We start from the raw sequence: 23,200 nt of genomic DNA on the forward strand, positions 1-23,200 counted from the left end.
GTATGCTATTCGGAATATATTACATATTGTTAATGCTATGGTACCTAAAAAGTGGTGTCTACTTATTAAAAAAAATTAAAAATCAATATTTGATTTAAAAGATATAAAAATAAATAATTTTAAAAAAATCAAAACTTACTATAAAATGTAAATTAAACAAAATTTAGGCACCAACTCATAGTAACTATAAAATTGGTATATAAATAGACACCATTTTTGTGGTAAGATAATATTATTGACATTTATATTTGTTATGGAATCTTAAAACTAAAACGCCTTTGGAGGTAGAGTGAAATGTTTCACACTATAAAACTGAACCAATATTACAGTAATTACAATTTACAAACCAAGTTTTGAAAGCAAGACATGTCTAGCAGTATCCGGTAAGGCGTAACCTAACATTGGGCAATCTCATATCTACATGATGCATTGATGCTGAAAGCTTTTATTTTTAACACTACAGCAAATTTATATATCCATTGGGAGTACACAGCAACAGAGAATTCAAGGCTTTTGAACTAAGGCAATTATATACTTGCAGTTTTCCCATCATCGTGCAAATCTAGCCATGGTTTGTTCAGTGTAGACAACAAAGTAGGGATTTCCGTACTCTTCAAAATTAAACAAAAATAATGTAGACTTTACATCTGGCATAAAATGTAAACAACACTCGGGAGCAAGACTTCCAGAGTCAAATGAGTGGTTGAATGACAATTCCCTCATTCCCTGTCACATATCATGAGTAGAACGGCTATTATCTGAATGATGATTCTGTGATCCTGCATTTGAGCTTTGCCGGGAAAATAAGTTGGGGTATGAAAAATATGGATCATCATCTAATGAAGGCAATCTATTAGGCTGGTGAGCAGAGAATTTCTCTCCCACTATATGATTTTTGGGTAAAGAAGTATCAAAATCTGCTTTGAGTGTATCGAATGAAGGAAAAGTTGGTGAACGAGAATGAGAGTCTGGTGAAGCAAAGTGATCCTGATTAAGTTCAGGAGTATTTCCGCCACTGCCATCGGAGGTACCTCCAGAATTATGCTTAGCTAGATGTCCCCTTTCTGTAACAGATTGATTGTCACCACCTGCATAAAATGGGTTCACAGAGCTGCTATCAGGTGACTGTTCACTGTTTTTCCTGGTAAGCTCGCTAATCCGGACTTGAGCAAGACTAGCTGCTGAGCGAGCTGCAGCTGCAGCACGTTCAGCAGTTTCTGCGGCAGCATGAGCAGCAGCCAACACATCCTGCAGGTCCACATTGGCTTCAGATTTTGAGCTTGACAAGGAGTCCACATTGGCTTCAGTTTTTGTGTTCGACATGGGGGGAGAAGAATCACTATGTCTAGTAGAATATGATCCAGGCGGTAGTGAAGGAGGGGAGATGAATGGCACAAACTGCTTGCTTTCCATTTTACCAGATGTATTCTGGGGTTCATCTCTCTGAATAGTTGATATCTCATGAACTTGCTCATGCCTTATATCTGGGATATCTCCAGAGTAGCTAGATGAACGAAGATCAACTTCAGGAGGTGGAACAACTCCTGGAGCTGTGGCAACATTTGCATTTGGCTGGACCGATACCTTAGGCACATCAGGGAAGTCTAATATGTCCGAATCAGAATCAGAATCAGGTTGTTCTTTATTGAATGTATCACGAGCAGTGTCTGACTCTTCATCCTGTTTTTCTTCAGGTGGTGGCACGTTTGACCCAACAAATTGTGTGGGGCCATTCTGACAAAGAAAAAACATTTAAGATTATGGTGCAAAGAAAGGAAAGCCAACATGAGATTGTTACTGTTGCACTAGTCACTACTGCCTAGTACTTACCAGCAAGTCCTCGTGTTTCTTAAAGAACTCGGTTTCTGAAGCAGCCGGATCCCATTCTATCTCATGCTCAACAGCAATTTCTTTTAGAAGGTTCAGTTTCTTTTCAGGTGACGGAGCACGAACCGACAGCAGCTCTATTAACTGCAAGTGAAATTCACAAGGAAAAATGTCATAAAAGAGAATAACTTTCATCCTTGATGGTAAGTCTATATAAATGCTTTCCTCCACGTAGGATGAAAAGTTAAGGAACCTGGCGATTAACACCACAGTCCGGCCTGAGCTCAGTAGCAGAAGATAAAAATTCCTTCCCATATTTGGCAGCAAATGCCTGCTGAACCTGCAATAACTCTGGCAGATCTGCGCATCTGGGTGCAGCAAAACATACGCTAGATATGGCTTCCTTCAAATCTAGGGGACATTCCCTGAGAAACATTAAAAATTTGATGAGACAAAATAACGCATCAAATGGCATATAGAAGCTACACAAAAACCTATTCTGATCCCCATGGATATAGATTTATATTACTAAAAATTCTAAGAGATTTCCAAATTAACCTCGAAACAAAAAGCTGAACAATTGACTAATAATAAGTGAAAGATGAATGATTGAGAAAAAAGGAGGGGGGGTAGTGCTACTTTTAGTGACAAGAAAAATGCTTCATGTTAACAAATGCAGGTTCTACACATTGCTAGCTTAATTGTAAATCATACTTGGATGTCAATAATGTAAAATAAATTCAAACCAGCAAAAAAAGCTAGAATACCTTTGTGCCTCGATTATTGGAAGTCGCACAGCAATCAGTTCACAGAACAGTTCAATGATTTCCTGGGCAGCCATCATGTTCTCCTCTCTGATAATATGCTCCACCTGCATCAAGCAAAAACATTCAAGAACACTTTAATACCATAAAAGACTTCCCTTTTGTCCGGGGTCATCGGTTCAAAATTATCACACTGAAAAGAGATTAAGCTATACCCTGATGCGAGCGGTGGCTTCTTGACCAGTCTCAAGTAGCTTGGCAATCTCCCGCCGCATATTCTTTAACTGGATATCTCTTCTGTTCCTTAGAAGCTTTATGCGTGGAATTGTCAGCTTCAGCAGGGTTTTACTGAAAGTATAAACAATGGTGATCATCAATCACTTGAACAGTTGAACATGTAAACACAGGGAACCAAAACATAAATAATAAAAATAAAATAATCTCTCCCGAAATTGCACAACAAATCAATATTCAAGATACTCAAATCATAATAATCCAGTTCCTGAGCAAATTAAGAAAAACAATAATTCATGGTAATCAACATCAAATAGTTCAATGAAGGCATAACACTAAACGATGCAGTAATCAAAATTAAATTCAGCTCATCCAAACTTGAATATCTAAAAAAAAAAACGGAAGAAGGAGTACCATTTAGCAGCCTTAAAACCCTGTTTGAAGAACGAATCGAGCATCGACATGGTGCGGGTCTTTGTTTCGATCAGAAATGGATCCCTAAAATCAGAGCGAGATCAAAACTCAAAACCAAAAATTGAGAATTTCTGTGAGTTTAGGATATTAAAGAGAGTTTGGTGATTATTTTGGATTTTTAGAATGAGAAAGAGAAAGGTAAATTGGGTGTGATATCAACGATGATGGATGTGTTACATACGAAGAAAAAACGAGAGGAAATTTGCGAAATCCCTTTCCTTAAGAAGTAAGGATTCTGAAATCTGAACTCAATAAGGATTTGTGAAAGTGAAACCCAACTCTTATGTTTTTCTGATTTTTTTTTTTTTAATTCGTTTCTTGTTTATACTTTATATCTCGTTTGTTAAATAAAACTAATTTTCCCTTTTTTTTAATTAAGAGTTTGATGCTACAAAGACTTCGGAACATTTGTTTTAGATTTTATAAAAATATAAACAATGAAAGGAAAATAATGATATGTTTAATTGTTTTTTAAGTCAAAGAATTTGTTAATATTATTATTTTTTATCACAAGTATTATCTTACCAACAGAAGTCGTTAGCGAAGATATAATTATCTAGTATTAACCACTAAAATAAATTCCAAGAGATTTTAGCACTAGCCAAAAAACCTCGAGAAAAGAAAACAAAAATAAAAGTATGCCTATTATCTGTTATTCATTTTCATTATATATTGCCGACATTTCCATCATTCATCAAGTAAATCAACGCGGTAATCCGAAACATTGATTTTGGGTTTAGCAATTAATACCATAAGGGTTCTATTCTTCTAAGTTCTAAGTTCTAAGTTCTAACATCTACTAAGCAAGGTCACAGGTTGCATTTTTTCAAGTCCAAAATAAAAATAATAATAAATACAATTCCGCTACAATACCATAGTATTTCTATCAATTTCTGCCAACTCTTACTTATAACTATGTTTAACAAAACTAATGAGTAATAGCTCAAATGGCATAATCTCCCCATACTTAATTAAAAAATTGCGAGTTCGAATATCCTATCTTTGGTAAAAAAAAAAAAAACTGTGTTTAATAAAAATATTTTTGTAGATATGTCTAATAAAAATGTCTTTTTTATAACTGTGTCTAATAAAAGTATCTTTATAAATGTATTTTTTAGATTTGTTTTTTTATATATATTTAAAATATAATAATTAATTATTATTGACAATAAATTAACAGATAATATATTGATACCCTATACTTTTCTTAATAAATAAAAGTTGTATTTTTTATCGAATACAAAAGCCTTGGTTACCTTGCTATTTGAATATACACATTAACAATGAATATTTGGGCTTTTGCATCTTCAACCACAGTTTGTATGATTGCAATATAGATATCAATATTCACATATCATATAAATTTGTTCCATTGAGCATTTCCTTACATACCCTGATATACTATTGTTCATTCCAGAAGGGTTGCATTTCATCTACACATTTACATTCAAAGTTTACCAAAAAAAACAAAGGTTTTCCATTTTTCCTTGCATACAAAGCAAGTCCTATATCTCTAGCAAAATATAACTGCATTTTCTAGTTCACCAAAATGTACAGCCTGCAACATATAGTCTCAAAAAAAGTGGAGAAAAGCATTCTTAACAACACTTCATGCTTCTTCCGCTACTTTGGTGCTGGATACTCTGAAATGTCTAGTTCCCCAGGTGTCATCTTTATTGAGGTAGTATGATTCAAGACAAACAGAAACCCATGGCGGATTTCTCTTATCACTGGTAGCACCACCTTCAGTTACTCCAAGCAATTTGTTTAGCTTCTTGCTCAAACTATCCGTGTCCGGATAGCCACCAAAAAGAGTCTCCTGCCATGTATCAAGATAACAAAAAAGGGAAAAGGAAAAGGACCAGACACATAAATATGGAAAACAAAATAAGATATTAAAAGTGATAAAGCAAAACTCAAGTTAGAAACAATAACTTTAGCTCATTATCATAAAACAATTAACAAGAAGCCTAAATCTATGAACATTAGATAAAATTTGTGCAAACCCCATCCTTGGCAAAAACATAGGCATGAATTCTAGCTGTTGCATCCTCTAGGGTCAACCGCATTCTGTATATCCCAGCAGGAGAGCAGAGCATTTCAGGTTGGCAAGGCAACGCTGCAACCACTCGAACTACACACTTGAACTTGGCAGTCACCTACAATACGTTAATTCAATAAGCAGAAGAGCATCAGAAGAGTAACTGAGTTGAAACTAAGAGCATGGTCACAACAACGAAAAGGCCATATAACACCTGATTATTCGTGAGGGCTTCCATCAGAGTAACATGCGGCGCACAATGACAATCAACCGTTACAACTGTATTGATCAAGAACGATTGTTATTCCACTTTAAAAAAATATATATAAGATAAAAATTCTCATAATTTCTGCCAATCATAACTTTAATATGAAAATTACAAGTTAAGGAAATAGACCTTAGTGAGACAAATGAAATACCTGTCACAGTTGAAGGTCCAGGGACACACCCCAAATAATTTATTTCAAATCTCCGAGATATCCGCTCGTCAGATAACCTGCTTCAAGGCAAACAAAAAGAATACATAGATAAGCTCAAGTTTCCCAACCTTATATATCCAAAAACCATGTAAATGTTTGAACTAATTTTTCTACCACCTTTTGCGTGTTAAAATGAGATTATCTTCAGCTGGAGTGTATCGAAACTTTGTAAAAGGGGTAAAAAAGCCACGCCATAGTCCTGCATGCACTTCAAGGCGCATATTGACCAACTTAATCCATTTAAGTTTAACATTGTCTAGAAGGTGAAAATGACTCTTGTCAATGCTCCCATCAAAGGTTATCCTCAATATGGACCCAACAGTAGGGAAAGTACAATATAGATCTCTTGGCAAGGGCAATGATTCCAATTGTAAAGGAAGTGGACAATTCATTTCATCTTCTAGCCTGCAATTCATAAATAGAGTCAACAAAATTTCTTTAACACACCAACATAGTAACATAAAACATTTTTTACAATCATATAAACTAGTCAAAAAATCACCTCTAGTGCAATGGATATATACAATTGAAAACTAAGCCCTTACTAGCAAAGGATCAATATATGTTCTCTATCATTATAAGTACAAATGGCAGAGATGTTCAAATAAAAGCAAGCTTGTATTTCAACTCACTTTGAACGTATGGCGTTTGGTGGGGCATCAGTACCATCCCAGACATAGATAAACCATTCATCTTTGGCAACCTCACCGAAATGAAGTATCTTAAGATACAACGAAAAGCATGAAGTAGAATTAGTGCTTTTGAGTAGAAACAATAAAAAGTACAGGTATAGAAATCTCTCGTGCAACATAGTGACTAAAATCCAACTCAACTACCTTGCATGCCAAATTCACGTGATCCCCTTCCTTGATTTCTTTAAACAAACGAAATTCCTGTCTGCCTACACAGCATATCAAAAACCTTGAATTCACACATCAAAATTTAGCAAGGTATAAAGCTAGATTATGAAGTCATGAATAAAACTTAATGGATGTATGCAAGTCTATACTGAGTAATACAGAATGCAACACCAAAGTACCATCATTTGGCTGAAAGTTGACCCGCCATTTTCTAAGTTCGTGTATGCATATTCTGTCCTCATTTGTACGCTGATACTTAGAAGAAACTTGATAAGGAACAAGATCATCACTATCTTTCCCTTGATATAAGGCAAAAGAGGAAAATGCTTTACTGTAAACGAGATTATATTCCCCATCAAACGATCTTACCTACAAAAGGTAAAACAGTGAATATTTAAAGAATACAAGATGTAATTTTGTCTATACAAAAGAAATTTCACTTCTATTCAATAAGAGTAGCAATTAGCAAATGAACATACAGTTTATGCCAATGTATTTCAACTTTACAACACAAGGTCACTAATCAATATCTATGTAAACTCGTGAAATACATTAACTTCAACATGTGAATGCAAGAGGTTAATATGAAAGCATACCGAAACATTACAAAGGTGAATCACATCTCCGGCTTCAGCAACATGGGGAAGCTTATCAGCAGTGAGAGCAAAAAGATTAACAGCCATACCGGTTTCATGATGTGATTGATCAACTATTCTTAAGACACAGCAGTAATCTGCAGAAATTTGTTATGAACACCATGAGCAGCAGCATTAGCAGATTATATATTTCATGCTATACTCTGAAAAAAGAAGGTCATCAAAGTTGGTCAAATTCAAACACTCCACACATCACACACAAAAAGAGTGAAACCGGCTCAAAAAACACCTTCAGAGAAACACTCATCAAGCTACTACCAGTGGAAGCACATGGCAGCTGTAAGCCCGGCCTTTTTATCATCATCGCCGGTTCTCAAGTTAAATGTTTCTTTTTTATAAAATAAAAGTAAAGAATAGAAGAAACCCATAAATTTGAAAGAGGAAAGATGCAAACTTTGCAACGAGAAATGAAGATACATACCAGTGCCTCTCGTAGTCTTAGGGAAGGAGTATTCGAGGATAACCGCCACAACAGACACTCTCTGGCTGAGTAATGAAAGAACATCTTTTATCGGAAAACACTTCATTCCGCTTCTGGAAGCCATTTCTCTCTCACATACTCAGTTAGGGTTTTGCGTCAAAGGATTGGAACTTACAAAGTGGAGGGAGACGACACTCAAAAGTTACCAGCTTTTTTGGATGAATCGGAAGATACTGAGTAGTCACATTAATATAGTAATTTTTTTTTTAAAAATGACAACTAAAATATAAATATTTGTATTATGTTGAATATTTTAATTAAATATATCCACAAAATTCAATTATCATCTTTCCCTAAGGAGATTTGAATATATAAATAGTAACAAAAATAAACAAATAAATAAGGCAATATTCATACTGCTTAGCATATATTATTTGTGTGGTACAATACAAAACATATATCAATAAAATTTGATAAGATTTTGAAAAAAAAAAGGTTAATAACAATTGGCGAATAATTGACAAAAGAAGATACTATTTTATTTGAAGTATATATCCATTTTAGTTTTCAAAAAATTTTGAATAAGACACTTTAGTATTCAACTAAAATTAATTACTCGATTGATCCCTAACAATTAATTCTGTCAGTTACTTAGGTTCTTGGTTCTGTCAACTCTAACGGAAGACAAAATGATCCCTGACAACTTTAATATGGGACAAAATAATCTCTGACAACTCTAACAAGGGACAAAATGATTCCTGATCCCTTTATTCGAAAACGACACTGTTCTTTCCCAATTTTTATCATATCTCGCATAACCCTAACATTCATACTCTTCTTCTTCACCTTTACAGTCTTCTTTTCTATCTTTTCCTTCCTCCTCTTTAATTCCAAGATTAAGTCATGGTGTAATTGCTACATGTGCCGCACCTATCTCAACATGTCATGGACCACACACTTCCTAAATCTGATACATCCACCTCACTTCACCCACCAGAAGCATCCACTTTCACGTCCTCGATAACATCACCTCCAACTCCGACAATGTCCACAATATCCTCAATACCAAGTTCTACAACTACCCAAAGGGCACGCCTTTCTCCACTCTTCGACAAGTAATATAGATTATTAGACATTAGGACATCATGAGAATATTCTCCTTCGACATTATATGCAAATTCTCATTTGAAATAGACACTGAGTGCTTCATTCCTTCTTTCCTAGAGTCTAAGTTGGCAGACAGCTTTAACCTCGCATATAAGCTATCAGTACAACAAGCAATGTCATCATTGCCGCTCATATGGAAACTGAAGCAATTACTGAATATTAGTTCGGAGAAGAAGCTGAAGGAAGTAATCGGAGTGGTGGACAATGTGGTCATAGAGATGAAAGGGCAGAGGAGAAGAGATATGGCAACGACGACGACGAGTCTTACCAAATCAGTCTTGCTGTCTAGATTCATGGGATCTATCGAAGACGGCAAGTAGTTGAGAGACATAATCATTAGTTTTCTGAGTATGAATTGATTGAGAACAAGTTGAGAATTTTTTCTTGTGAACATTGAAGTTGTAGAGTGTGCATTGTGTAGCTTGAAGTTATAGTGTTAGACTGTTAGTGTTATGCGAGATATGATGGAAATTGGGAGAGAACAGTGTCGTTTCCGAATAGAGGAGATCAGGGACCATTTTGTCCCCTGTTAGAGTTGTCAGGGATTATTTTGTCCTCCGTTAGAGTTGACGGAGTAAAGGACCTAAGTGATTAATAAAGTTATTTTGTTAGGGACCAATCGAATAATTAATTTTAGTTGGAGACTAAAGTGTCGGGTCTGAAATTCTTTGAATACCAAAATGGGTATATACTCTTTTATTTTTGAGTAAATAGCTATTTCTGATCATGTAAAATTCAGACGCCGACATTTCTAACCATAAAAATATGGAAATTAAAGTTATACCCATGAAAGATAGACAAAATTATCCAAACTCTAAAAAATTAAATAAAATTTCAAATTACACACGGTCCATGTGACTATTTTTCTGTCAATTCTGAACGAAAAATGCTGACGCGTCAGGTTCAAAAATGGATAGGGACCTAATTATCTCTAAATTTAAATTGGTTAGGAGTTTATTTGTCCTTATAACGATATCTTTTTCAAATTATTTTTTTATTCATTATATTAATATTCCTTTTCAATAAATTATTGAATACATGGTATAATGAATACAAACTAATTAATAAATTATTCAAATTTAAAAATATCATTTAGTATGAAATTAAATAAATAATTCTCAAATATAATTTTTAAATACATAAATCATAAATATTAAAATATGATTAATACATTAATAATAATAATCTTATGATACACTATTAGTATTATGATCTAGATAATTTTCACAATAAAATGGAATCTAATGAGCACATTATTTAATATATAATAAAAAAAATTTGAGTAATAACAATTTTAATTTTTTATCTCTCTAAACTAAATTAATAATTCTATTTGATATTTTTGCTTGCACTAAAATATACAATGAGACGGTTACTAATACTAAATAAAATAAAAATATTATATATATATAGACCATTTATAAACTCAACAAACTCAAAACATCAGTAATATTATTAATCTACTAATAATACATATTATCATAAAGCTACAAATCGATGGAGATTTATCAATATAAGAATAACGTGGATTGATTAAAGTTTTATGTATATTAAAATTCAATTAAATTTACATATATTTTACTCAAAATAAAGTACTATGACCTAGATAATTTTCATAATAAAGTGAAAATTAATGAACACATTATTTGATATATAGTAAATTTTTTTTGAATAATAACAAATTTAATTTTTTATCTCTTTAAACTAAATTAATAATTCTATTTGATATCTTTGCATTAAATTAATAACTCTAATATTATAGGGTTATTATTATTAATGTATTAACCGAATTTTAATGTTTATTATTTTATATTTAAAAATTACATTTGAGAGTTATTTATTTAGTTTCATATTAAATAATATTTTTAAATTTGAATAATTTATTAATTAGTTTGTACTTATTATACCATATATTCAATAATTTATTGAAAAAAGAATATTAATATAATGAATAAAAAATCATTTGAAAAAAATAAGGACAAATAAACTCCTAACCAATTTAAATTTAAAAATAATTAGTTCTTTGTTTATTTTTTAACCTGACACGTCAGCATTTTCCATTCAGAGTTGACAGAAAAACAATGACAGAGATCGTATTGTGTCAAGAAGTAGAGGACAAGGACGAATTGATCGTTTTTTATTGAGGGGTTACGTTGTTATTCTGAAAAATGGACAGAAACCAAATTAATAATTCATTCCAAAAAATTATATATTTACAATACCGTAACGATAACAAATAAAGAAAGTGATTGGAAAAGAAAGATGTCAGAAGAGAGAAGCAAGAATTTAGAAATCCGTGAATGAAAAACAGAAAAAGGGACCAAATCAGAGAAGAATGGAAAGAGAGATCAAAATAAATTGAATCTATAAAAGATGAAGATGGAGGATATGTGCTCTTGAATAAAAAGGAAATACTACGTAAAAACTCACCGTAAAACCCCCTCCATCAAGACACGTAGAAATTCCGGTAACTAAAAATCCTCTTTTAAAGAAAAGGTATATGATGATTCTACTTACTTTAATAATCTTATTGATACTATATACTTGCAGACCAGCATTAGAAGATCCTCAAATCACATCACATTTGTCTCCAACAACTAAAAAAATCAATGCTATATCAAATTCAGTCTGCTATATTATGCTGAAAAATTCTACCCTCAAATAACTACCGAGATTCAACCCATCAATGATTTTTCTTTTTCAGATCATGGCATTAATGCATTATTGTCTTGGTCAACAATTTATATAATTATTTTTACAGCACAAAGTTATCCAACTGTAAAAGCTAAGTACAACATCATATGCACAGTACAGTAATTAATATGTATATGGATATTATACTATAATTTATAAGTGAAACTTGAATAAATGAAGTTAGCTTTTAAAGTCTTATATATACATTATTAAGCAGATATATGTTTATAAAAAATAAATATTATTATATACCTTAATATATTGTGTCATTTTAAAAGAGGTTATTATTTTAATAGAAAAATATAAAAATAATTATATTAATTAAAATGTAAAATACATGAAAAAATACTATTCTTATACTAAATATTTTTGACACGCATATAAAAATACAATCGTTACTAATTAATCACATATTTAAATTATTTTTCAATTAACCAAAAAAAGCAAATACGTGTATAATTGTTAAAAAAATACTCGTGGCAAAAAATATTTATTATAAAATATGTATACATAGCCAGAATAAAGAAAAATAATCACTTAATATATTGCATTGTAGTATGTCTTCTTTTACCAAAATTTTGAATAAAATAAAAATATTTAATTTATTATTTGTAATGATAGCAACTACTTTCAAACTTACTTTCACTTATAAAATACACAATTGTTTTTTCTTAAAAAGAGTCAGTTGCATAATTCAAATTCAAGTTTGGATAATAAATGGATAACTCTATTTTTGAAAGATAGTTTTATATTATTTATTTACAACATTTAAAATTAGCATAATAAGAGATATCGATAACAATTTATTTGATTTATTTTCTCTAGTTGTAAATGAAGTACTTTATAAAATACATTGAGAATATTAACAGCAAACTACTTATAATGATTAAAACCAAATTTCTCAAAAGAATAAAGAACTATACTATTTGACGTTGACACTCCAAAACATAAAAAAACCAATTTAAAATAGTAAAAGAGACTACCATCAAATAACAATTATAAAAGAATAAGACAACTTTGGATAGTAAAAAAAGCATAATATCATGCAGCTTCTGTAAATATTGTAACAATTAGCAAAGAGAATAGAAGAAAAATTTAAAATGGCATCAACACAGAAAATTTATTCATTCAATAAAACCATGACCTTCACATTCAACATAACTTATCAGCATCTCAATAGAAGCTACATGACTTGCTGCTTAATTGAAATTGATTGAAAATAAAATTATGAAAGTAATCCATTGCTTTTGGTATGTACATACATGGGTTATCTGTAGCCACCCGTTCATGGAAATAAAAAAATGAAAGAGATGTCCTTAACTTTTTATTACTTTTATAGGTCCAATAACATATGCTATAGGATTATTAACAAAACTACCTAGAAAACTATAAAAAAAACCATTTCTCACCAGCAAGGCCATAATCGTTGTCTTTGGTGTGACCTGCAAACGCATATTATCAAACGAACATAAGCAATACATACATATTAGTATATTACTATCTAAATAGCTAAACTTCAAAGTGACCATTTCGTAGTTCACGCCTTTAGGTCAGTAATACTACTACTTAGTACAATGAAGCAATCAAACTCAAAACACTTAAAGTAATAACATCAAAGAGCACAAAACTTTTCCAAAAAACCAAAAGTAAATAAACACTTCCATAATGAAGCAAGATAAGCAAAAAATATGTATCTAAGACCCATCACTACCAGAATGAGGAACGTAAAAAACTATCTTATGTGCTAAGAGACTGCCTGCCTTTCTATCAATGTAGAAGCTAGTTCTTGAATTTGGTCATCTTTCTCATTTGCTAGAATTTTTGTCTTTACTGTTGCTACAGCACGTTTTACTTTCTCCATTTTGTTATCATCTATCTTCTGTATACCATAATCTACTCTTGTGACATTCTATAGTTGATCTTTTCCCATCATCATATGAAGGTTATATTCTTTCACATTAATTGATATATATAACACACCCAAAATAAAACTAATAATTACATTAAAAAAATCATTCTGAATTAGACATTTGTTCACATGTATACACCTTATTAATCTACAAATAACTACTATATTTATTTCTACTAAATGTGTCTGGATATTGGAAAAAAAAGATAGACTTATTTTCCTACCATTTTTCGCACCAGAAATTGATCCCACTGGATGTGAAGGAGACATCATATCCACATTATTTTCTTTTCCACTATGTTTGGTTGAAACTGAAGCACATGGTAGCTGAGATTTACTTTTCTCTGATAACTCAACATCCATTACCGAGTCTTTTATTTGCAGATGGTCACCAGCTAAACCTGTAGATAGTGTTTGTGACTTGAGAAAGAACTACACTCTGTCTAACGAATGCAAAAGGAAATCACTCAACATTTTAGAAAATAATTTCTAGACAAAATAAGAAGAAAAGGAAACGTAATTGGCAAATTTTTCTCAATAAAAGATACAAAAGCATGGAATTAAGTTGAAGAATTCCATATCCTAAATCAAAATGTGGCCATTGCAAATATCTTACCAATCAGTGTCAGGTAGCTTGAAACACAGATTGGCAGGATGCACCACCCGAAAACATAATGGAACATTCAATATTTTATTGGAATCAATTGCAATGTTACTAGATTAGAAAAACATTAACAAGATTATTTGACTCCTTTGCCTATAAAATCAGTATCTCTTGAAGAAGGTTTATTATATATATAATTATATATATAGTCTTATAAGTATGTTAGTTTTGAATGTTCATCATTAGTATTTTTGTAACTTATTGAATATAACACATGAAATGAAGTGCATCTAAATTGAAACATAGGATATATCAGAGCAACACATAGAAAAGTTTATCATATTGGCAAGAGAACCGTGAGTTGATGCTGATCCAAAAAATTTCATGCCACGACAGAGATTGTAGCGGCCACCTTATTAGAGATACAGTTAGATATTTCAAGAATTAGTTACTAATTGGTTACATTTATCATACCATATAAGGCTACAAGTCTCTGATCAATATGATTCTTAACTCACCTTTGCAGAAATTGCATGTTTGGCAACTGATTCCAGGCTCTAAGGCTACCCTGTCCCCTACTGCAAGAGATTGGACTTGAGTGCCAAGTTCTTGAACGATTCCAGCACATTCATGCCCCAGTACCATAGGCTTGTTGGCAATAAAATTTGCACATCCCATAGTCTAGCAACAAAGTTTAGTCGTGTTCAAAGAACAGAATTAAGCAAATGCTAGAGTACTAATAATTAGTGATAATAAGAACTTTCAGGCTCTTACCTTATAGTAGTGAACATCACTTCCACAAATATCAACAGCTTTAATTCTAATTGTAACATCATGGGGACCTGAAATTGAAGATTGTTGATCATCACAGTACTCATGAGCTTCAATCACTTCATTAGATATCATGAGTGTACAAGTTAAATGACTTGAAATTTTAAGTATGGATAAGAAGATCAATTTACCTAAAGAAGGAAGTGGATATGGTTGAATTGATAGATTTTTAACACCAAGAATCCAAGCTGCCATGTTGATCTCTTCATCTTCACTTTGTGACATTTCTGTGTTAATCATCATCATCTGTTGCTAATGCCTTTCCTTGTGTCATATCTAATTTCATCTGCATAAAGCGTCACTACCACTGTCACAGTCCTTTGCACTCTTCATTATTCAGTTCATGATCCACAATTATACATATCATCTTTTGGACTATGCTAATGCCACTTTGTGTCTTTGTAAGAAAATGATGTCAAGGTATGACTTTGTACTGGTTTGTATTTCATTGCTTCAATTTTTTTTCCTACAACTTATTCTGATTTAGCACCACTAAAACATATTTCACCATTGTTTATTGAGAAATTAATAACTCTTATGGGGAAAAAAATTTAAAATATTCTGATAAATCACTATTCAATGACTATGCCAGAATTGCATACTTTACAGGATCCTAATTATTTTTAGGGTTAGAGCCATACTTATTAGTGGATCAGTCCCTAATCCATAATGAAATTGATTGATATGTTATGGTGCTGAGCTGAGTTCATGCTTTGATGACAAAACAAATAGGGAGTTCTATGGTTGGTATGAGACACAGTCATGACATGAATAAATACAACAGGATAGATTATAGAAGCATGCATGCTCTTCAGAAAAATCCATTAGGCATTAGCAAAGGCTGAAAGCGATTTATAGCATATAAACAACCACATGTGACATGACCATATCACAATATGGATGAGGACAAACCACCCATATGGTCTCTATGACGCTTATATGAAAAACCACTCAGATTAATTGCAAAGATTCATCGTTATCGCATTACTGATAATTCATGTAACCATTGATGCAAAAGAAGCATATAGTTCAGCAGAGAGCCGAGAGCATACAGCAACAAAGTCCTTACCACAGGTGAATGCTGATCAGTTAGTTTACTTCAAGTCGGCACATGCTAGAGCCCCTTTGTATTTCAGATAACGCCTCGTAAATTTCACATTTTGAGTCAAGATTATATTTAGTATGAATTGTCATTGTCTTTAAAACAAGTCCTCTTTGTAAAATATAAGCGGTAAATTCATGCTCCTCTGGACTGTTTAGATATCCTCGATGTTCAACGGTGTTCAAATGCGATACAATACAGTGAGGAATGCTAAGTGGCTGTGTCCAACCATTGCGGGATTTTAGGTAAGATCCGCTCAAAATAGAATCCACGAACTGAAAACAAGGAACAAGTCAAGTCAAAGGATGCAAACAAATTGCAAATAGACAAAAAGTTGAAGTGATGAGATCAACCATACCTGAGATATATAAATTTTTAGAGCTTGAAGCTTAGGACAACTGTGAAGCAAGTCTATTAGAAGACTACTCTGGAAAATATGAAAATCGAGTTGCAGCTGAATCAAATTGCAAAAGTTGGGAAGGTCTAGTACTGGCGCACAAATCAAACACTGCGTGCAAAAGATCATTGGATATTAATTTCAACACATGACTAAAACCATAAATTCATCGTTTTGTTAAGCAAATCACCTCGATTGTTGAAACTTGCAGCCACAAGAATTTTGTTTTGCAAAGTGCCCGGAGGAGCTTAGGAACCCAAGCAATATTCCCAGATTTACGAGAAATATCTAGAGATGCTCTTTTTATGTTGGGATAATCACAAACCAAAATCTCTGCGTAACAACCTCGTAATGTGAGACGTAGGTATTCAAGAGATGGAGTGTTTACCTCAAGAAGCTCAAGTGTCACATCTTCGGAATCTGAATATTGTTCCTGCAAAATGCTAGTAAATTAAAAATCAGAGACAAAGTCATGTGATAAGACCATATTACATCACAATAATAATAATAATAATAGTGACCTCAAAGGTTAAACTCTTCAAGGTACTAGGCATGTGGAATGCTTCAAGACGGAAATCAGTTAAAGTGATCCTAAGAGTTTCAAGAGCTGGGCAACCAGATAGAAGCAAATCGAGGTCCACATAGTTGAAAATGACATGCAGCTCTAGGTTCTTGAGGGATGGGAAAATACTTTCACTGGGAGTGGGAACAAAATCCACAACAATCATAATATTACCGTCCAAAACGAGCGACACGAGCGAAGTGCTATGCAAATTGCGAAAATACAATTCATAAGTCTGCCCATCGGTCCTCACAGAGAAATAGAGTTCACTAACCCTGCCGATGACGTGCTCAATCCAACCAATAAGGTCTGTATACCCAAATTGACCCACCGGGCAAGAGAGGCGGAACTTACGCATGGGGAGCGGGAGCAGAAGCGGCTCAAACACTTTGAGAAAAATAAGAAAGCGCTCTTGTGCTTCTTCACGTGAAAGTTCAGGGGTGTAAAAGAAATCATCGCTGAGGTCCAAGGCTTGGACTTTCTTCCAGAGGTAGCGCCACCTGCGAGAGAGGACGCTGGTGGCCACGGACGTTCTGGTTGGAAGGAATGAGAGGATGTTGCACAGGATTTCATCCGGCAGCCTGCTGATAACGGCCCTATCAACTGCTGCTTTCCTTTTCCTTTGCCTTTGCTTCCGCCGTTTCCCCATTTTCACAGCAGAGGAGGTGACTAGGGATTGTGGGATTCAAGCGTGTCAAACAGAATGCTCAATATTTCAGTAGACCTTCCAAAACTTGCCCAGAATGCAGGTTTCGGAGGCAAACCGTGGATCTGCCCCGTGTTTCCCCTCAACTGTGATATTGTGTTCATTAACAATAACTAGCAAAAAGCCCAAGACCATTTTTTTTTATAAATTTGTTGATCTCAAATTTTAAATTATATTATTAACGATAGATGTCTACGTATTATTGATTTGATAAAAATATATGATGCAAAAATTTTAAAATTACCTACTTAAAGTAGTGAAATAGGTGATACATGACAGAAAAATATAGAAAGTAAATAATGATATATTTGTCTTATATAAATATATTTATTAAGCTTAAAAATATTATCATAATGATAGTTTAATTTGATTATAAAAAGTTAATATATAAAATTTAGAATGGTTAATTCATTTAATAATAGTTAATATATTATCTTTATAATTAATAATTTTAATTAATAACTTCTAAATTATATTTTAATTAAATTTATTAAAACAAATAAATATATAGATTTGTTGTTATATAAAGAAAAAATTAACTATCTTATATGTATTCTAATTGGAAAGAGTAATGATAAATAACCAATAAAATTTATTATTTTTTTAATATTTGGCTTACACTTTTTTTTGTGCCTTCTTGCCTTACACTTTAAACACTAAGTATTAATTTTATTATAAAATTTTAATAGTATAAGAAAATATCGACTCAAAGTATTAATCCTTAACATTTTTTTAAAGTTAAGCACAAACGTTCATTATTTTACACACAATCTTTTATATATAATCCTAGTACATTAAGACTATCTTTTCATTAAATTTTTTTATAAAAAATCATATATTATATTTTTTATTATTAATTAATTATTAAATTTAAAATTTAACTTATAATTTAATTTGTTACATATTATTTTATTCATGAATTATCATTTAGTAAGTATTTTATGAATAATATATTTTTAACATATCTAAAAAGTCATTTTTATTCACAATGACATAGAAGTGAACAAAAAAAAAGATATTTTTCAAATTCTTCACTTTCCATATTCTCTTCTCGGTTTTTCTATTTTCCCTCTCTCCTTTTATTTCCTTCTTTATTTGTTGTAAAACTGAAAAAAGAAAAAAGAAAAAAGAAAAATAAATTAGAAGTGTTTCCTCAAACTTATAATCCAATAAAAAATTACTAAAACACTGCCTCATAAATAAATTCCAACTATTAATCACATAAATTACTAATGTATTCTTAGAAAATTACACACATTCCTTCATTAGCCTAATTATAAGCAACAGTTGACATGTATAGTTATCTAACACAGTCATTGATACAACAACACAATCAACATTTTTATTCTACTTAAGCATATATGCTTAAGTAACACAAATCAACATTCAAGCACATGTTAACATCCTTACACACAAGCACACAAACACAAAAACAAAAATAAAAAAAAAAATGTAATGCCTTAAAGCATAAATCATATAAACCATCAACTACTTCAGTTGCTAATGGCTCATACCTAGTGAAATAACTATTTTCTTTTAGTTCTTTGAATAAATAATTGTGCTGGTTTTTTCTTCTATAGCTTTTACAAACTGATAGCATCTTTGAAAGTTTTTCGAAAAAAAAATTCCCTCATCCTCTGCTAGTCCATCAAATTATTCTTGATGGGAACCATTTAGGGGGACTATCTATGATGATATCACATGAGCAACATCGGTTAAGAACAGTGATTTTTCCTAACTCCTTGATAATAGTAATTGAATATGAGCTTGTTTGATCTAAGAGCTTCTGAACTTTTGGGCCATGATATTTTTTGTAATACCTACAAATATTAAGAAATTATCACAGATTAAGAAGGCAAATAGGTGCACCAAAAGCAAAAAAAAATTACTTATATGAGATTTTTATACTGTCATTATTTAAAAGCCAAAGCCTCTTAAAAAAGACTATATGAGATAATGAGAAATTAAGGCAGCTTTTTAAAAAAAATAGAGAAAGAAAAAAGAGGGTGGTGAGAGAACCAAAGTTTCTGCCTCATCAATTCCAGTCTTGCTTCAGAAACTTTTTGCTTCTTTAGCTCTGCATATTCAATAGAAGATATAGAACTCTATCACAAAAATATTACTCTAGCACAAAAAATACAAGTTCATTGATGTTGAAGCATAGAAGAAAACTACCAATTAAATTCTGGAAAATTATGTTTACGTAATTCTAATTAAACTCTTATAAGGAAGCATAATGAAGCAAATTTCAGCATATGTTTTTCTTTTAAGCATTTGTCAGTCCTCTCCTTCAGCTTTACCTGCTGTTTCTTTCTACTATAAGACCACTTTCACTCCAACTTGCAGGATCAGACACCACCATAAGCGGTACCTTTCAACAACATAATCTACTTCTCTGCTCTTCAACAATATTGGAAGTAACTCAACAACAGGATATGGTGTTGAAAATCACTATGTCTCACCTGTTGAATTAGTTCTCTTCTCCAAAGCTTTGTTCCAACATCAAAGAAAGACTAACTGAAGTTCTAGCTATGCACCAACAGATATGCCCGAGTATTCAAAGATTGAAAACAACTGTGAAAATATAGAATTATGAAGACAGAAAGGTATTCATCAAATACAAAGGCAGATCTGCAGGCTTTAGCTTTGTCACCTTAGCAAGGAACCTATAATGACCAAGCATGCAAGTGCTAACAATATCCAACATGCATTACCTTTCAAAACAATGCTAGTTAACACTTTTCTCCTCTTGTTCCTTCACTGGTTCCACACCCTCCTCATCAGCACCCTCCTTTATGCAAAAATTTATCATCTTATATTCAAGAAAGGAAATAACAACATGCCCAAAATTTCTTATTGGGGACAACATGCCCTTCTAAGCTCAGTCAAAACTTCTGATTTTGTAAATAGACAGTCTCAATAAAATAAAATAACAATAGATTGGTATTCAAATAAAAAAATACCTCCTTGATGAGCTGCTCAATTTCCTCTCCATCTCTGAGCTAAAACCCAACACCTTGACCTCCCACCTCTTCACTTTCTTTCTCAAAATTCCAGAATCTTTCCACCAAACAAATTTCATTCATTACATGCTATTGAGATATGTACTATTTGAGAATTATCTATCAAACAAAATATACCTAAAGTTTATAACAATTGCTTGAATAAATGCCAAATAGCTGAAGGAAGTGAATATTATTGGCAATAAGGTAAAAGAAAAGCTAAAATATTCATAAACCTAAACCATAACATCTATATCCCTAATGCTACTAACTACAAACATAACTGAAAATGAAAAAGGCCTAACTATGAGCTATCCTCAAATCTGAATCTTTCAGCACCCGTCTTGCAAATGCTACCTGAATCTACATTTTGATTTTTCTCATCAAGATATGCTTAAATATAAATTTTAGCTTACTTTTAAAACAACTGAAATGGTTATTTGGTCAACCTTCATCTAAATACAACAACAATTATAGCATTAAAAAGGATAAGGATCGCCTTATGAACAAAATTTATATAGTTAAATAGTTAAATTCATTTTAAAATATTTTTTTGTTGTTCTTTCTCACTGTTGCTCTCATAATAGCAAATAAAAGGCCTTGCGGAGGAAAAATTAATAAAACAAAAGAAAATATCAAATTTCAATAGATAAATGCAAAGGAAACAAACAATGACATCAATTTCAAAATTTTGAGCCCGAATACATTTCTAGATTAATTGGCAATCCAAAGCAAACATGCATCAGATGAAATGCCACAAGAATAAAAAATTATAAAAGTGTTTTTGGAGAGTAAAATATTACCTTCCATGCTCTGCAATTCTTCCATATAGCACTATGGCTCCTAGAAACAGCGTATGCTCCTCCTATGTCCATCATTCTCTTTGCTTTGCATTTGCATGTGGTTTTCTTGTCTGCAATTTGAATTCAAAGGGAAGAACGTGGTTCTGAGAAGAAATGAGAGAAAGATTCAAGCGAGAGACATAATTAGAATTGTATGTGTCCTAAACTCTTCAATAAAATCGATAAATGAAGCCAAGAAGCTAACAATTATTCCTTCAAAGACAAAATTATTTTATTATATACTAATAATTTGCACCTTGGAGACATCTTTGTCTAAGCTCCTGACAGTGTTGGAAAACAAGGCATTCTCCTTCACCAAGTATCCCATTTGTCCAAAGCCCAATTTGTGTACTTGACGTTCCAAGATTCAAAATGCACAAAAATGAATACACATCTAAATATTTTTTCTAAAAAAATAGCTTCAATTTTCTAATTAAATTCCAAACCAAAAAGAATAAAATGGGTATGAGCATACATACAATTCTAGTAAAAGAATATTGTAGTAATTGTGTTTGATTGTGTAACTACTGAATCTTATACATCTACAAATCAATGCTTTCAATGGCATCCTATAAAGCCTCGAATCTTTCAATAATCCATTTACAAATTGTATTTATACCATTTCTGAAAGAAATAATACATTCTTTTGCCAAAAATGATTTCTCAGAGAAAAAGAATACCTACCGAGGGTCCATTCTTCTTCCTGCAGTTGAAGAAGCAGCTGAACTCAGCATAGCTATTAAAATGTTTTCTTTTTCTTTACTTTGAAAAATAAAGAAAAAATATTTAATAACAGCAAAACACAATTTCTTGGAACTCTGCTCTGTGCTTTGTTCGCTGCTATGAACACTAAAACATGAAGTTTAATAAGAATATAATAGTGTAATAAGAATATATGTAAATGAACACTGTTGAAAAACGTAAAGACTTTAAAAAAAATAAAAAATTACCATGATTTTAGCAAGATGTAGGACTCTGTTTTCAATTAACTGCTCTTGAGGCCAAAAATGAAAGCTATCAGGTCAGGGAAAAATAAGGTTACAGTTGGTGGGAGGAAGTGGAAGAGTGGACATTATTGATGAGCTCTTTATCACCTTGAGTGCCAGTGCTGCTGATCAAATAATCTTGATGTTTTCTTAATCTATATTAAGGGTAATTTATTAAAATAAATAATTTAGTTTTCAATTTTACTAGAATATATATTTTGTAAAATAAATACTAAAATGTATTTTTTTTTTAAATTATATAAATAGCGGCAAGGATTCATGGTTTATAAATGAACGTAAATTAGTATAGGAGTTTTGTGGATTACGTTTGAAGCCAAATTGCACATAATTCGCGGTAGGGTGTCGCAGTTTGTGTGTGAATTGCAAACATCCATAAACCATAAACCGCGAATCTTTTCGCTTTTATATCTCCATTTTCTTGTTCTGCATCACTATACTCTGGCATTAGTCCCATTGCATTGCTTGATTCTCCCATCATACTCCCCAATTCTCAAGTTATTCCGCTTTTTTTATATATATATTTGTTGATTTTTTCAGGGACTTTTTTATTATTTTGTTTTAATTTTATCATATGATCAATATTTGTGTTTATTTATTTAGTTTTGTTTTCATGTTTTTCTT

General features: G+C 32.0%; 4 protein-coding genes, 1 long non-coding RNA gene and 1 other non-coding gene across 10 annotated transcripts; all 6 read right to left on the minus strand.

Moving 5' to 3' along the window:
• Positions 1-429: 429 nt before the first annotated feature.
• On the minus strand, positions 430-3,599 carry LOC130981887 (uncharacterized). 2 transcript variants are annotated; one of them, XM_057905632.1, is made up of 7 exons: positions 3,481-3,591; positions 3,240-3,323; positions 2,807-2,939; positions 2,595-2,698; positions 2,081-2,252; positions 1,831-1,971; positions 430-1,734 (listed from the first exon to the last, which is right to left on the minus strand). In XM_057905632.1, the coding sequence occupies exons 2-7, from the start codon at positions 3,287-3,289 to the stop codon at positions 730-732; spliced, it is 1,605 nt and encodes a 534-aa protein (XP_057761615.1). In that variant the 5' UTR covers positions 3,290-3,323; positions 3,481-3,591; the 3' UTR covers positions 430-729. The 2 variants fall into 2 exon arrangements, with proteins under 2 accessions (XP_057761615.1, XP_057761614.1); XM_057905631.1 differs by having other exon boundaries at positions 3,240-3,599.
• A 1,008-nt stretch (positions 3,600-4,607) lies between these two features.
• Positions 4,608-7,975, minus strand: LOC130983026 (protection of telomeres protein 1b-like). 3 transcript variants are annotated; one of them, XM_057907194.1, is made up of 10 exons: positions 7,757-7,775; positions 7,276-7,412; positions 6,859-7,043; positions 6,656-6,720; positions 6,452-6,540; positions 5,937-6,224; positions 5,760-5,836; positions 5,555-5,619; positions 5,306-5,458; positions 4,608-5,118 (listed from the first exon to the last, which is right to left on the minus strand). In XM_057907194.1, the coding sequence occupies exons 2-10, from the start codon at positions 7,281-7,283 to the stop codon at positions 4,909-4,911; spliced, it is 1,140 nt and encodes a 379-aa protein (XP_057763177.1). In that variant the 5' UTR covers positions 7,284-7,412; positions 7,757-7,775; the 3' UTR covers positions 4,608-4,908. The 3 variants fall into 3 exon arrangements, with proteins under 3 accessions (XP_057763177.1, XP_057763176.1, XP_057763175.1); XM_057907193.1 differs by having other exon boundaries at positions 4,610-5,118; positions 6,859-7,048; positions 7,276-7,478; positions 7,757-7,975; XM_057907192.1 differs by having other exon boundaries at positions 4,613-5,118; positions 6,859-7,048; positions 7,757-7,975.
• Positions 7,549-7,644, minus strand: LOC130984537 (small nucleolar RNA snoR113). Its single transcript, XR_009088469.1, has one exon. It is a non-coding gene; the product is annotated as a small nucleolar RNA snoR113 (small nucleolar RNA).
• Positions 7,976-12,693: 4,718 nt separating the features above from the next.
• LOC130983280 (FBD-associated F-box protein At4g10400-like) lies at positions 12,694-17,825 on the minus strand. Its single transcript, XM_057907499.1, has 9 exons — positions 16,982-17,825; positions 16,651-16,893; positions 16,422-16,571; positions 16,031-16,338; positions 15,093-15,247; positions 14,905-14,972; positions 14,649-14,811; positions 13,751-13,927; positions 12,694-13,059 (listed from the first exon to the last, which is right to left on the minus strand). The coding sequence occupies exons 1-4, from the start codon at positions 17,669-17,671 to the stop codon at positions 16,051-16,053; spliced, it is 1,371 nt and encodes a 456-aa protein (XP_057763482.1). The 5' UTR covers positions 17,672-17,825; the 3' UTR covers positions 12,694-13,059; positions 13,751-13,927; positions 14,649-14,811; positions 14,905-14,972; positions 15,093-15,247; positions 16,031-16,050.
• On the minus strand, positions 13,004-15,186 carry LOC130981585 (L-idonate 5-dehydrogenase-like). Its single transcript, XM_057905166.1, has 4 exons — positions 15,093-15,186; positions 14,905-14,972; positions 14,649-14,811; positions 13,004-13,059 (listed from the first exon to the last, which is right to left on the minus strand). Exons 1-4 carry the CDS (start codon positions 15,184-15,186, stop codon positions 13,004-13,006), a joined length of 381 nt encoding a protein of 126 aa, XP_057761149.1.
• A 1,188-nt stretch (positions 17,826-19,013) lies between the features above and the next one.
• LOC130979768 (uncharacterized) lies at positions 19,014-22,698 on the minus strand. Of its 2 annotated transcripts, none has more exons than XR_009086725.1 (6): positions 22,523-22,698; positions 22,257-22,421; positions 21,829-21,923; positions 21,534-21,676; positions 20,692-20,788; positions 19,014-20,519 (listed from the first exon to the last, which is right to left on the minus strand). It is a non-coding gene; the product is annotated as an uncharacterized LOC130979768 (long non-coding RNA). The 2 variants fall into 2 exon arrangements; XR_009086726.1 differs by having other exon boundaries at positions 22,253-22,421.
• Between the last annotated feature and the right edge of the window lie 502 nt (positions 22,699-23,200).

Source organism: Arachis stenosperma, chromosome 5 (assembly GCF_014773155.1).
Source record: "Arachis stenosperma cultivar V10309 chromosome 5, arast.V10309.gnm1.PFL2, whole genome shotgun sequence".
Lineage (NCBI taxonomy): Eukaryota > Viridiplantae > Streptophyta > Magnoliopsida > Fabales > Fabaceae > Arachis > Arachis stenosperma.

Bases quoted from the DNA above. Each gene is read 5' to 3' on its own strand.
- LOC130981887 (XM_057905631.1), bottom strand. From the start codon at position 3,289: ATGTCGATGCTCGATTCGTTCTTCAAACAGGGTTTTAAGGCTGCTAAA. The intron at 2,940-3,239 runs GTACTCCTTCTT...TTATACTTTCAG, and splicing joins GGTTTTAAGGCTGCTAAATG to TAAAACCCTGCTGAAGCTGA. The intron at 1,972-2,080 runs GTTCCTTAACTT...TTTCACTTGCAG, and splicing joins ACTGTGGTGTTAATCGCCAG to TTAATAGAGCTGCTGTCGGT.
- LOC130983026 (XM_057907192.1), bottom strand. From the start codon at position 7,880: ATGGCTTCCAGAAGCGGAATGAAGTGTTTTCCGATAAAAGATGTTCTT. The intron at 7,413-7,756 runs GTATGTATCTTC...AAATTTCTGCAG, and splicing joins TAAGACTACGAGAGGCACTG to ATTACTGCTGTGTCTTAAGA. The intron at 5,620-5,759 runs GTATTTCATTTG...TGATCAATACAG, and splicing joins TGGACCTTCAACTGTGACAG to TTGTAACGGTTGATTGTCAT.
- LOC130981585 (XM_057905166.1), bottom strand. From the start codon at position 15,186: ATGTCACAAAGTGAAGATGAAGAGATCAACATGGCAGCTTGGATTCTT. The intron at 14,973-15,092 runs GTAAATTGATCT...CTTCAATTTCAG, and splicing joins ATATCCACTTCCTTCTTTAG to GTCCCCATGATGTTACAATT. The intron at 14,812-14,904 runs GTAAGAGCCTGA...CTTTGTTGCTAG, and splicing joins GTGATGTTCACTACTATAAG to ACTATGGGATGTGCAAATTT.
- LOC130983280 (XM_057907499.1), bottom strand. From the start codon at position 17,671: ATGGGGAAACGGCGGAAGCAAAGGCAAAGGAAAAGGAAAGCAGCAGTT. The intron at 16,572-16,650 runs GTGATTTGCTTA...TTTTGCACGCAG, and splicing joins TGCAAGTTTCAACAATCGAG to TGTTTGATTTGTGCGCCAGT. The intron at 16,339-16,421 runs GTATGGTTGATC...CCTTGTTTTCAG, and splicing joins TAAAAATTTATATATCTCAG to TTCGTGGATTCTATTTTGAG.